We start from the raw sequence: 10977 nt of genomic DNA, 5'->3' as shown, positions 1-10977 counted from the left end.
ATACTTTCATGGTCTAAGGAACAAAAGCATATATTAACTCCCCCTGTTATATCTACAGACTTGTGACGATTACATCTATACCAATATAAAATCTATACCAATATAAAAAGACCCAAAGGGGCAGATCCAAACCATCTCGACCGTCAAATCATGTTATCTAGCGGTTCAAATCGCTCCAATGCTGAGCACCAAACATGTTTAATGCTCTAATTACCCATCAATGCCATTGGTTATAAACACATTTTGACTCAAACGCTATCCCATGAAGTCTGCCATGTAATTAATATCCTACCATTCCCGTGAAAAAAGTAATTGATATCTTACCAAATACCAAAGTGCAACAGATATATCTTACCTAATATAACGTGCAACTAATATCCTACCTAATATAAACGTGCATTGCACGTACATTATTACTAGTCTCAAAAGTATAACAAACAAGTTGGGTAAATTCAATACGATCGTTCTACCAACATCATACTCTCAATGTTGTTTGTCATCCTTGTCACACTTAACCAAATACCCATGATCAGGAAAACATGATAATCACACAACACTTGAGCTAGTCCTCGATCAATACTAGGAATCAAATTTTACCGTTTATTATTCTACACGTACTTATGAGTTTTCCTTCGAATCACATATTCGAAAATCTTATCAGTTATAGCATAGAATATAAACTCTTAATGATAAATATGAAAATAAATAATATAAAAATTATTGCCTCTAGGGCATATTTCCAACAAAGTTGCTAGTGATCTTTCGCATCGCTTTGAACAAGGCAACATGGCTTAACGGTTTATGCGTATGAACCCTAAACACAACAATCCATCGAGTCTCCTCAAGCAGCCCATCAATCTCTCCTGATAGATCCAGCTCATCTTCCTCCTCCCCATGGAGGTTCATTCCCTCGAACCTATCTTTCAGTGTTGCGGCGTTTTGGCGATCATATAGACCACCGGCTTAGATTGGTCGGATTCCGCCATGCAAGTTCTTGACAAGGACGGAACCAACGAGGATCACGTCAAATCGATCCGTGGGATCTCATTACATGAGCATTGGTTAACCTTGCGGGTAGATGTGGACCCCTATGGTGCGCCGCCGGGGACGTAGGGAACCCTAGCCGAGACCTAGGGGAAAAGATCCGATCACCTATGCCTGTGTATTATTATGATTGCAACGCTGAAGGAATACGTTACTTTCCCCTAGCAAAACGTGTCGTAGGAATCCCCACATGACTACACGTAGATCAGGTTCAATTTCCCGACCGACATTTGCAAGTTCAAACATCTTCAAATCCGACGCTGCACAGCAGACCACGAGGTCAAAGCCGACGGCCGGGATCACTCGAGTGACGCGGCCGAGTCCTCCAACTCACGCGAGCCAGCACGCACGCGGCCGCTTTTACCCCGATCGGGAGATCCGGGGCAGATCGACCCAGGCACGCACAAACAGCACGAGCCCAGCCGGCCACAATAACCCACGCCCGCCGCACCACCCCCTCCCCTCGGTCCTCCTCGCCTCCATCCAGTCCAGATCGCGGAACCTTTTTCCTTAGAGCAACGCCCCCCCACCCCCCTTGTCCTGCGGCGAGAGCGCGGCGCGGGCGGGCTAGGCACCCAGATCTGGTGCGGCGGTCGCCGGAGATGGCGTGCATCAAGAGCGCGCAGCGCGCGGCGCTGACGGCGCTCGCGCCGGAGGCGCCCTACCTCGCCGCCGGCACCATGAGCGGCGCCGTCGACATGCAATTCTCCGCGTCGGCCAACATCGAGATCTTCAGCCTCGACTTCCAGTCCGACTCCCCCGACCTGCCCCTCCTCGCCGCGGCCCCCTCCCCCGACCGCTTCAACCGCCTCTGCTGGTCCCGCCCGGGCGCCGCCGACGGCGACTCCTTCTCCCTCGGCCTCCTCGCCGGCGGCCTCAGCGACGGCTCCGTCGCCGTCTGGAACCCGCTCAGCATGATCAGGTTCGCGCGGATCCAGCCCGCCCCGCCCCCGAGATCTGCCCGTGTCCTGATCTGTTTGTTTGTCGCTGTTGCAGCTCCGAGGGGCAAGCGGAGGACGTCATGGTCGCGCAGCTCGAGAAGCACAACGGGGCGGTGAGTGGCGCTGCTCCTGCTGCTGCTGCCTGGATAGAATTGCGTTCCCCGTGGCTCTGATGGTGTGTCGATTGCGTTTGGCAGGTCACTGGATTGGAGTTTAGCGAGCTCACACCCAATCGGCTCGCTTCAGGGGGTAACGAGGGGGACATTTGCATCTGGGATCTCAAAAACCCCTGCGAGCCAAACGTCTTCCCGCCACTGAAGGTATCCGCTGCCTGGCAAATAGGTTCTTCACTTAGAAGATGATTGCATCCTTACTGTTAACCTTTGTAATGCACGATCTCTGCAACCCTTCTGCTTGCATCCTTTGTTTTATGTGTGGAGAGCATGTTACTGTGTCTTGTATTTGTGAGGATCGTAGCATCACGGGGCCAAGTCCAGATGAGCATCACTCTCATTTTCATCAACCCAACTAAAGTATGACTAGAGCCCAATCCTACCTAAAGCTGGGCTTTAACAGTAGCTTATGTTTGCAGTTTTTTCAGCCTGGAAGTCACGTCTAGGTTGCGAACATTCTTTTTCAAACCAGACAGTTCTTTCTATAGGTTCTTAATGTTTTGTTGCTGCAATCAAATCGTGCACTTGCCAACACTTCCCGTCTACATGCATGTTGCTCGCCAGTTTTGGCTATCTTATATGTTGCTTGCCTGTATTGCATGGTTAAATGGTTCTTGTAATGTCTTGCAGAATGTTGGTTCGAATGCTCAAGCTGAAATATCTTGCTTAACCTGGAATCCCAAGTTTCAGCATATACTAGCATCAGCTTCTAGTAACGGGATTACAGGTAAGACAGTATGGTTGCTTCTGTAACAGTTTATTACCATCACTTGGACTTTTGACCGGTTTGGCTCACTATTTTGAATATCAACCTGCAGTAGTTTGGGATTTGAGAACCCAGAAACCATTAACTAGGTAATTGACATAGCTACCTTCTGGACTTTCTTTATGTTTTCCCTATTATTGAAAACCAGTGTGTATTATTTGTGTTACTAAATTTCAATCTGCATTTTAAATAGCTTTTCAGATTCAAATAGAAGGAACTGTTCTGTTCTCCAGTGGAATCCAGACATGTCCACCCAGCTAATTCTTGCATCAGATGACGACAACTCTCCTTCTTTGAGAGTAATGGCCATTTTTCTGTCCTTCTCATTTATTTTCTTTTCTATTTTTGTAGTTTTTGTTCTCCATATGTGGATCATGGCTCATAGCTAGAGTAAACGAAACAAATATTCATTTATCGACTCTCTTAATGTAGCAGTACAACCCCTGGCACTTCAGTTTAAATAATTTTAGGGTCTTTCTTGTGGGGAGTTTTTTGTTATCATTAACTCTGCTCATATATTCTTTACTAGGTATGGGATGTGAGGAAAACCATTGCACCTGTACGGGAATTTGTGGGACACTCAAAAGGTTTAATTTCTCTTGCAGTTCTCCTTTTTATTTCATCAAGTGATGATGGTTTACACAAATCACACTTAATATTATATTCCTCCTTACCCTATTTGTAATTATTATGTTGACCAGGTGTAATTGGTATGTCATGGTGCCCCTATGACAGTTCATTCTTGCTTACTTGTGCTAAAGACAATAGAACAATATGCTGGGATACAGTTAGTGGAGAGGTATATTTTAACTCTTAAAAGCTGAAACACCATCGTGCATACCTTCTCTAATATTCTAACTCTCCACTGTTCCTTGCTTTATTTTTTGTAGATTATCAGTGAGCTACCAACAAGCTCTAATGGTAACTTTGACATTCACTGGTACCGGAAAATTCCAGGTGTTGTAGCAGCATCTTCATATGATGGGAAGATCGGTGTACACAACTTGGAGGTAATGTGTCAGCTTGACTGGTTTATACTTGGTCTATCATGGTTTATAAAATGCATTGCAGTATGGTGTCAAAATTTTGGTTTTGTTGGTACTCCATTCACTGGAAAAATTAAGCCCTGTAATTAGCTTTTTTCAGTCTTCACCAAATCTTTTTTACTTGAAGACAATTAATATGATGGATTTGCCTAATACAGAAGTTAATGGTTCCTTCCTTTTATCCTAATGATCAGTCAGATGCTTATAGTTTCACAATAATCTCCAGGATAGGCTGTGGCTCCAAAATGGCTTATGTGCTATTTTTTTTAATTGAACGCACTAGTACTTTCATGTTTGATTGGCTTACAAAGCTATAGTTCTCTGAAGTTCTTATGCATTTCTTTTACAGTTCTCCAGCCTGTATGCAGCTGGTGACAGCACTGTTGGTGCCTCAGGTAATTTAGAATACTGCCGAATGTTTAACTTCTTGAAACAATTAGATATTCATTATGCTATGACATTTAACTTTGTTTTTTAACCAGTAAGTTCAGATTGTGTCTCCATTATTCGAAAAAAGTTAGATTGCCTTTGATCAACCCTTCATTTAATGCCAAAAGCTGTTCTGTATTAAGTCCCACGCTATGTTAACTGTGTAGTACTACTACTATTGCTTATTTTTCTCCACTGAAACAAATCTCAGACTAGCTGATTTGATCTTGTGCTGATCAATAAAAGTTGCTCTCATGACTTAGGACCCTACTTTTAAATAGTCAAAATTGGACCTTTTGTATATTTTTTTCTATAAACAGTAATCACGAGATGCCATTTCTTCTATCCACCAAGCTCTAGCTGAACAATTTTAGAGATTCTTTGTTGTTACTAATTATATAATAATGTTTCCATCTCCATGTGTGTTATCTAATGAACACTAAATTTTTATTTAGCGCGTCCAAGAGCTGCAGCTCCAAAATGGTTGAAATGCCCCACGGGTGCATCTTTTGGCTTTGGTGGCAAACTTGTTTCCTTCCATCCAGCCCAAGGCACACAAGCGGGTACTTCTGAGGTAAGTTTGCTTGGTTACTGCCCTGATGTGTGATTCTGTTCAAGTTCCTTTGTCTGAGTGCATTTGTTCCTTCTGTAGGTGCATGTGCATAATTTGGTGATTGAGCAGAGTCTAGTAAGCCGGTCAACTGAATTTGAAGCTGCTATGCAGAATAGGGACAAAAGTGCACTGCGTGCTTTGTGTGACCAAAAATCACAAGAATCTTTGTATGTTCCTCCTCTTATGTAGAAGAATCCCTAATGTTTGCTTACCAACTAACTATATGTTTACATTTTAAAAATAGATCCGAGGAGGAGAAAGAAACATGGAGCTTCTTAAGGGTTATGTTCGAGGATGGGGATACTGCCAGAACAAAATTGCTTGTTCATCTTGGATTCAATCCACCTCAAGAACCGACTGTGAATGCAACTGATGAGCTGAGCAAAGCATTGGCTGATACACTTAATATTGATCATGGTACTGATAATATGGATGCCCAATTTCTTGCTGATAACGGTGATGATTTTTTCAATAATCCTCAACCTTCAGAGACTAGCTTGGCTGAGGAGCCAATGTCTACAAATGTCCAAGAGATTGAGCAGGAAATGCCTGAAAATATTGTGCCATCTGATCCATCAATTGACAAAAGTATTCAACATGCATTGGTAGTTGGAGACTACAAAGGTGCTGTTAATCAGTGCCTTGCAGCAAATCGTATGGCTGATGCTCTGGTTATTGCCCATGCTGGTGGTTCTGCTCTATGGGAGAGCACCAGAAACCAATATCTTAAGAACAGTATCTCACCCTATTTAAAGGTAATGAAATCTTACTTGGTTACTGATTCTCCTTGCTTTCTTATTTCTGAAAGTTACAGTTGCATTACCATGACGTTTCTTTCTGTTGGTTTGAACTCCAGGTTGTTTCTGCTATGGTTGGCAATGACTTGATGAGTTTTGTGAGTACATGGCCACTAAATGCATGGAAGGAAACACTTGCACTACTGTGCACAGTAAGTGCCCTTTGTTGACATCATTTATTACTCATTTGTCTTGAATCAACTTTCATGTTCTGTTATTTAGTATTCAGTATTTTTTATTACAAGGCTTGGAGATCGGATATGACCTGTTTCCATGTAGATTAGTTACCTTGTGGTGGTTTCAGGTTTTCAGCTCTCGGTGTAAAATTAAAATGCATTGTGTTTTATATTATGGGACAGAGGGAGTATCTTGCATCTATTCAGGGAGCTGATGTAGAACCTAACTTGTCTCATGTGTTTCACCTACTTTCCTTCATGTTGCTTTGGGGCATATTTTCCTAGTTATGAAACCAAACCTGATTATTATCGAACTGTCCACCTTGTATTAAACAGAAAACATAGTTTGAAAAATTATATAATGAATAATCTATAGATTATCATTATTATTTAGGGGACTTATCCTTAAACGAGTGAACTGGTGGTTGTCCGGTTCAATTACTGTTCCAGTTTTAAAATTATGGTATTGTATGAACTTGTGTAAGCTAACATATTTTGCAACTTTGCACCAGTTTGCCGGGAAAGAGGAATGGAATGTTTTATGTGACACTCTTGCATCTAGACTTCTGAGTGCTGGTGATATGCTAGCTGCGACCCTATGTTACATTTGTGCTGGAAATATTGATAAAGCTGTTGAAATATGGTCTCGCAACCTGAGCTCTGAAGATGGTGGAAAGACTTATGTTGATCTTCTCCAGGTACAAATGGATGACAAAACACCATTTTTCTATGCCGTGCCGCATCCAGTCCTAATTGATTGGTGTGTAAGTGCAGGATTTGATGGAGAAGACCATTACTCTCGCCCTTGCCACGGGCCATAAGAGGTTTAGCGCGTCTCTATCTAAGCTTGTTGAGAACTATGCAGAGCTGTTGGCCAGTCAAGGCCTTCTTAAAACTGCAATGGAGTACTTGAAGCTTATGGGAGCAGATGAAAATTCAGATGAGCTGACTATACTGAGAGATCGAATTGCATTTTCTACAGAAGGTTGCTGCAAACTTACATGACTTGATATTGATATTATGTGTGTTGTCTTGTGTTGGTTTGAAGTAGCTTAAACATGCAGATCAACATTATAACATTTTTTTTGCTTCATGCTCCTTTTGTTTCCTTCTGGTGTGCAATATGCTGAATGAAGAGCTGCACATGGCAAACTTTTCTCGTTCGCTTATATTGCTCTAACAAAGAGGGGCTGTTGCTTGATTAGAAGTCGTAGTACCAAAGGAATAAAATCATGTTTTAATGCTTCCATGCTGTTATTTTCATATTTTAGCAAGTTAATGATCTAGACTTTGATATTTTAAATCGTAGTATTAATTCAGAAGTATTCTTCCAGAGAATGATGCTACCAGGAGTTCTGTTCCAGAGAGTAGTGCCAACAGCTCCTCCTACCTACCAAATCAACAGAGCTACACCCCAGACCCTTCCCAGAATCTTTACCAGGTTATAATCATTTCTTCCATCTTAATACTTGTTTCTATATTATATGTTTTGGCCCTGTAATTTTGTAACACAAAATATTATCTTATGCTATAGAGATGCATTCCCTTAATTTTCTACTCTGACTAACTGCAGGTGCCTCAACAATATAATAATGTGCAAAGCTATCCAGAAGTTTACCCGCAACCACCTAATAGTAGAGCCAATGTGCCAAGCAATACATATCCAGAAGTTTACCCGCAATCACACAATGCAGCCTACTCGGGATATGCTGGATATCAACCTCAACATCAAACACAAATGTTTGTTCCTCAAAACACACCAGTGGACACCCAGGTATTTTGTTTTGTGGGAACCTTTATTTTAGGTCAAGTATCTTGTGCTACAATTAGTGACTTGAATTGTACATTGCCATGCTGCTGTCCATTCTGGCCTAGTATGGAATATCTAAATAAATGTAAAATTACGATGTGTGATTTCTGAACAGATAAGTGATCCTCCATTTACTTTTTTGTTTTTTTATTGTCTTTAAGTATATGTTACTTTTTACTTCTTAGCCCCAGTTTTCAGTTGCTAAACTGTCCTGTGCTGAACCTGTTTCATAATTTGCTGTGAAAAATAGTCAGTTTAACAGGAAAAATCTAGTTAGCCAAATAATAAATAGGCAAAGATGTTTGAAAAGCTACTATATTATTTATCTAGGAAATTATGATATTTTTTTATTTTGATGTTCGTTTAATATTATTTGTTTTTACAGTTTTCATTATTTATTTGTTCTTTTTACCTTCAACAGCATAGTCCGGCTCCATTACTTTTTTCTACAGTTTTCGTTGTTTATTTGTTGTTTTTACCTTCAACAGCCAAGCCCGGCTCCATTCCCGGTTCCACATCAAACAGTGAAGACATTTACTCCTGCAAACGTACCGAGTCTCAAAAACCCAGAGCAATATCACCAAGCAAGTACCTTGGGTTCCCAGCTCTACACGGTATGTAGAATGATGATCTAAGTTTTTCATCTCATGTTAATGTTGTAATGCCAGTTATGAAGTGATATCTCTTGTCTGAACAGCCTCCTGCGAATTCATCATATGCTCCTGGACCACCTGCCCAGTTCCAAAGTGGACCTCCCACCACGTTTCATCAGCCTGCACCGCCGGCTCAATACCAGACTGTTCCACCCGTCCCTTCAGTTCCAGGAACAAACCCTAACCAGATGTTTACCCCTGCTGTTCCGACTAATTCAGCTTCTAGGTTTATACCGTCAACCAATCAAGGTTTTGTTCAGCGGCCAGGCTTGAGTCCTGCACAGCCCTCAAGTCCAACACAGGCGCAACCACCAGCTCAGCCTACCGTTGCTCCTCCTGCACCTCCCCCCACTGTGCAAACAGCTGATACATCGAATGTGTCTGGTACGTGGAATGCAAATCTAAAGCTTGTATTTGTTTTGTGACCAACTGATTTCCTGCTTCACTTGCCTACTAAATTGATGCCAACAAGATATTCATTTTATAAAGTAACAAAAATCTGTATCTTCACTGTACTAGTTTAGCAAATATTTTTTGCTACCTACTATATGATTCACCTGATTTTACATTTGGTGCTGCCTTCTCTTGTCTTTTGCAGCTGAGCTGAGACCTGTTATTGCAACACTGACCAGACTATTTGATGAGACTTCCAAAGCCTTGGGAGGTGCACCAGCTAAAAAACGTGAAATTGAAGACAACTCAAAGAAGATTGGGGCATTATTTGCCAAACTCAACACTGGAGATATATCTCCAAATGTTTCATCAAAACTCATTCAGATGTGCAGTGCACTTGATAGTAGTGATTTTGCCACTGCAATGCAACTTCAGGTAAACTTAACAAATTAATCTTGTAATTAGGGTTGCACTTTCTGGCTTCCACCTCATGGATTTCTTGAGCAGAGCAAAGGATTTCCCTCCTGACACCCATGGTACCCTGCTAAATTGTTTTCTAAAACTGATTAGATTGTTTTCACTCTAACATGGAAATAAGTCATCTTTCAAAGTTTTTTTTAGAAATAAGTCAGTTTTTTGCTCTTTGGTGAAAACAATGACATCTGATCTCCTTCTCCTGCTTACAATCAGACATTGTGGTTTTACATCATATAATAATCTCTTGATTTTTTTAATTCACCTTTGCTTTTTATTGGACAAAAATAAATGCAGAATTCTTTTTTCTTCCAAATAAAATTAGGTTTCATCAGTAGTTAAATTCCTTTATACTGAAACCTGTAAGCTGGGATTAGCACTGCGAATAGAATTCAATTATGTATGTGCTGCCATGATCTCTTTTGCTAATGTTCTGGTGGAAGGTGCAGATTCTTGTGATGTTACCTTAATTATATATCAACTGTTTTTCGATGGTGCAGATTCTTCTGACGACCAGTGATTGGGATGAGTGCAACTTTTGGCTCTCATCATTGAAGCGTATGATCAAGACAAGGCAAAGCTTCAGAGTGTAAATCTGCGTGGCCTAGTGCCGCAGCTAGTTCTGTATACACCTTTTTCTGATTGTCAAAAATGTTAGTGTTAGCAATTCGGAGGGTTGCCGTGCACAGAGATGTTATCCTGCTTCGTCTGTCAACTCTGCCGAAGCTTCTTGTTGCTGAAAGTGGTCTGTCATTCGGGTGACATTACGTTTTGACGACTCAATAGTTTTTCCATGTTCCTTTACAAGAGGATGCGAGTCCTTTGGGGGTGTTGTTGGTTTTGGAAATTATAAGTTGTAAGAGGTTACTTAGTCTGTCATACTAGCTGGTCCATTTTCCGTACCCTTGAATTGATCAGTCTGGACCTTTGAAATACCCTGGATGATTGATGGTATTACAGTGTCTTGTCTGTTGCATTGGTATCAATATAGATATTAATAAACTCAAATTGATATTTTGTTTCCTTTCTAGTTTTCAGTTATTGGCTTCTGGTCGGTTCCAGAATTTGTGATAGTCAGGTAAAAAAGAAGAAAAATCCAGAGTACTGCGGCATGATCCTCGAGTAATTAATCTACCACGCAATTGGAAACAAGAAATGTGGCAATGTTATGGTTCTAGCTGTCAACTTATGTCTTGACTTGCAGGGCTAGACATACTACAGAAAACTTACGCTGGAATGCCATGCAGTTTCTGAGGCTTCCGTCGTGGAATTAAGACCCACACCATAGGACCCCGTCTCCCGTATCTTATGTTTCGTGATCTTATCTTTCATGTGTAGGAGATCGAGACACAGCCTTAGGGCTATGGGGAAAGTGGATCGATTGCCCTAGAATTACAACTATATAGACGGTCTCTAAGTCTATAAATAAGTTTCAAAAAATTGATCAGTAGTAGTTCGGTCGCACCCGAACAATAATATTCCAAAGGAAAATGCACCTAAGATCAAATATTTTGAGCGGGCTTCCGTGGAAAATTCAGACTTTCTTTTTAATGTTGCGATCACATAAAAACATAAACTTTGAAGCTCAATAGCTAAATACATGGCAATTAAATCATGAGCCGGGATCATTAAGAGTATACTGCGAGTAGGAAGTGGAATTAA

The 10977-nt window shown here is 41.2% G+C and overlaps 1 protein-coding gene across 2 annotated transcripts; it reads left to right on the top strand.

The window, feature by feature from the left end:
• Positions 1-1513: 1513 nt before the first annotated feature.
• On the top strand, positions 1514-10339 carry LOC123187674 (protein transport protein SEC31 homolog B). 2 transcript variants are annotated; one of them, XM_044599594.1, is made up of 22 exons: positions 1514-1966; positions 2041-2098; positions 2183-2305; positions 2789-2885; positions 2980-3013; positions 3118-3223; positions 3454-3511; positions 3626-3723; positions 3815-3934; positions 4320-4365; positions 4855-4973; positions 5052-5179; positions 5257-5767; positions 5869-5961; positions 6498-6683; positions 6760-6970; positions 7320-7426; positions 7559-7759; positions 8284-8409; positions 8493-8832; positions 9047-9276; positions 9816-10339. In XM_044599594.1, the coding sequence occupies exons 1-22, from the start codon at positions 1647-1649 to the stop codon at positions 9906-9908; spliced, it is 3405 nt and encodes a 1134-aa protein (XP_044455529.1). In that variant the 5' UTR covers positions 1514-1646; the 3' UTR covers positions 9909-10339. The 2 variants fall into 2 exon arrangements, with proteins under 2 accessions (XP_044455529.1, XP_044455528.1); XM_044599593.1 differs by having other exon boundaries at positions 2977-3013.
• Positions 10340-10977: the final 638 nt, after the last annotated feature.

This window comes from Triticum aestivum, chromosome 2A (genome assembly GCF_018294505.1).
Source record: "Triticum aestivum cultivar Chinese Spring chromosome 2A, IWGSC CS RefSeq v2.1, whole genome shotgun sequence".
Lineage (NCBI taxonomy): Eukaryota > Viridiplantae > Streptophyta > Magnoliopsida > Poales > Poaceae > Triticum > Triticum aestivum.
The sequence above is the reverse complement of the archived record's forward strand: the minus strand, read 5'-3'. Positions and strand labels throughout refer to the sequence as shown.

Coding starts and splice junctions, on each gene's coding strand:
- LOC123187674 (XM_044599593.1), top strand. CDS start 1,647: ATGGCGTGCATCAAGAGCGCGCAGCGCGCGGCGCTGACGGCGCTCGCG. Junction 6,971..7,319: donor AATTGCATTTTCTACAGAAG/GTTGCTGCAAAC, acceptor GTATTCTTCCAG/AGAATGATGCTACCAGGAGT. Junction 8,410..8,492: donor TGGGTTCCCAGCTCTACACG/GTATGTAGAATG, acceptor TTGTCTGAACAG/CCTCCTGCGAATTCATCATA.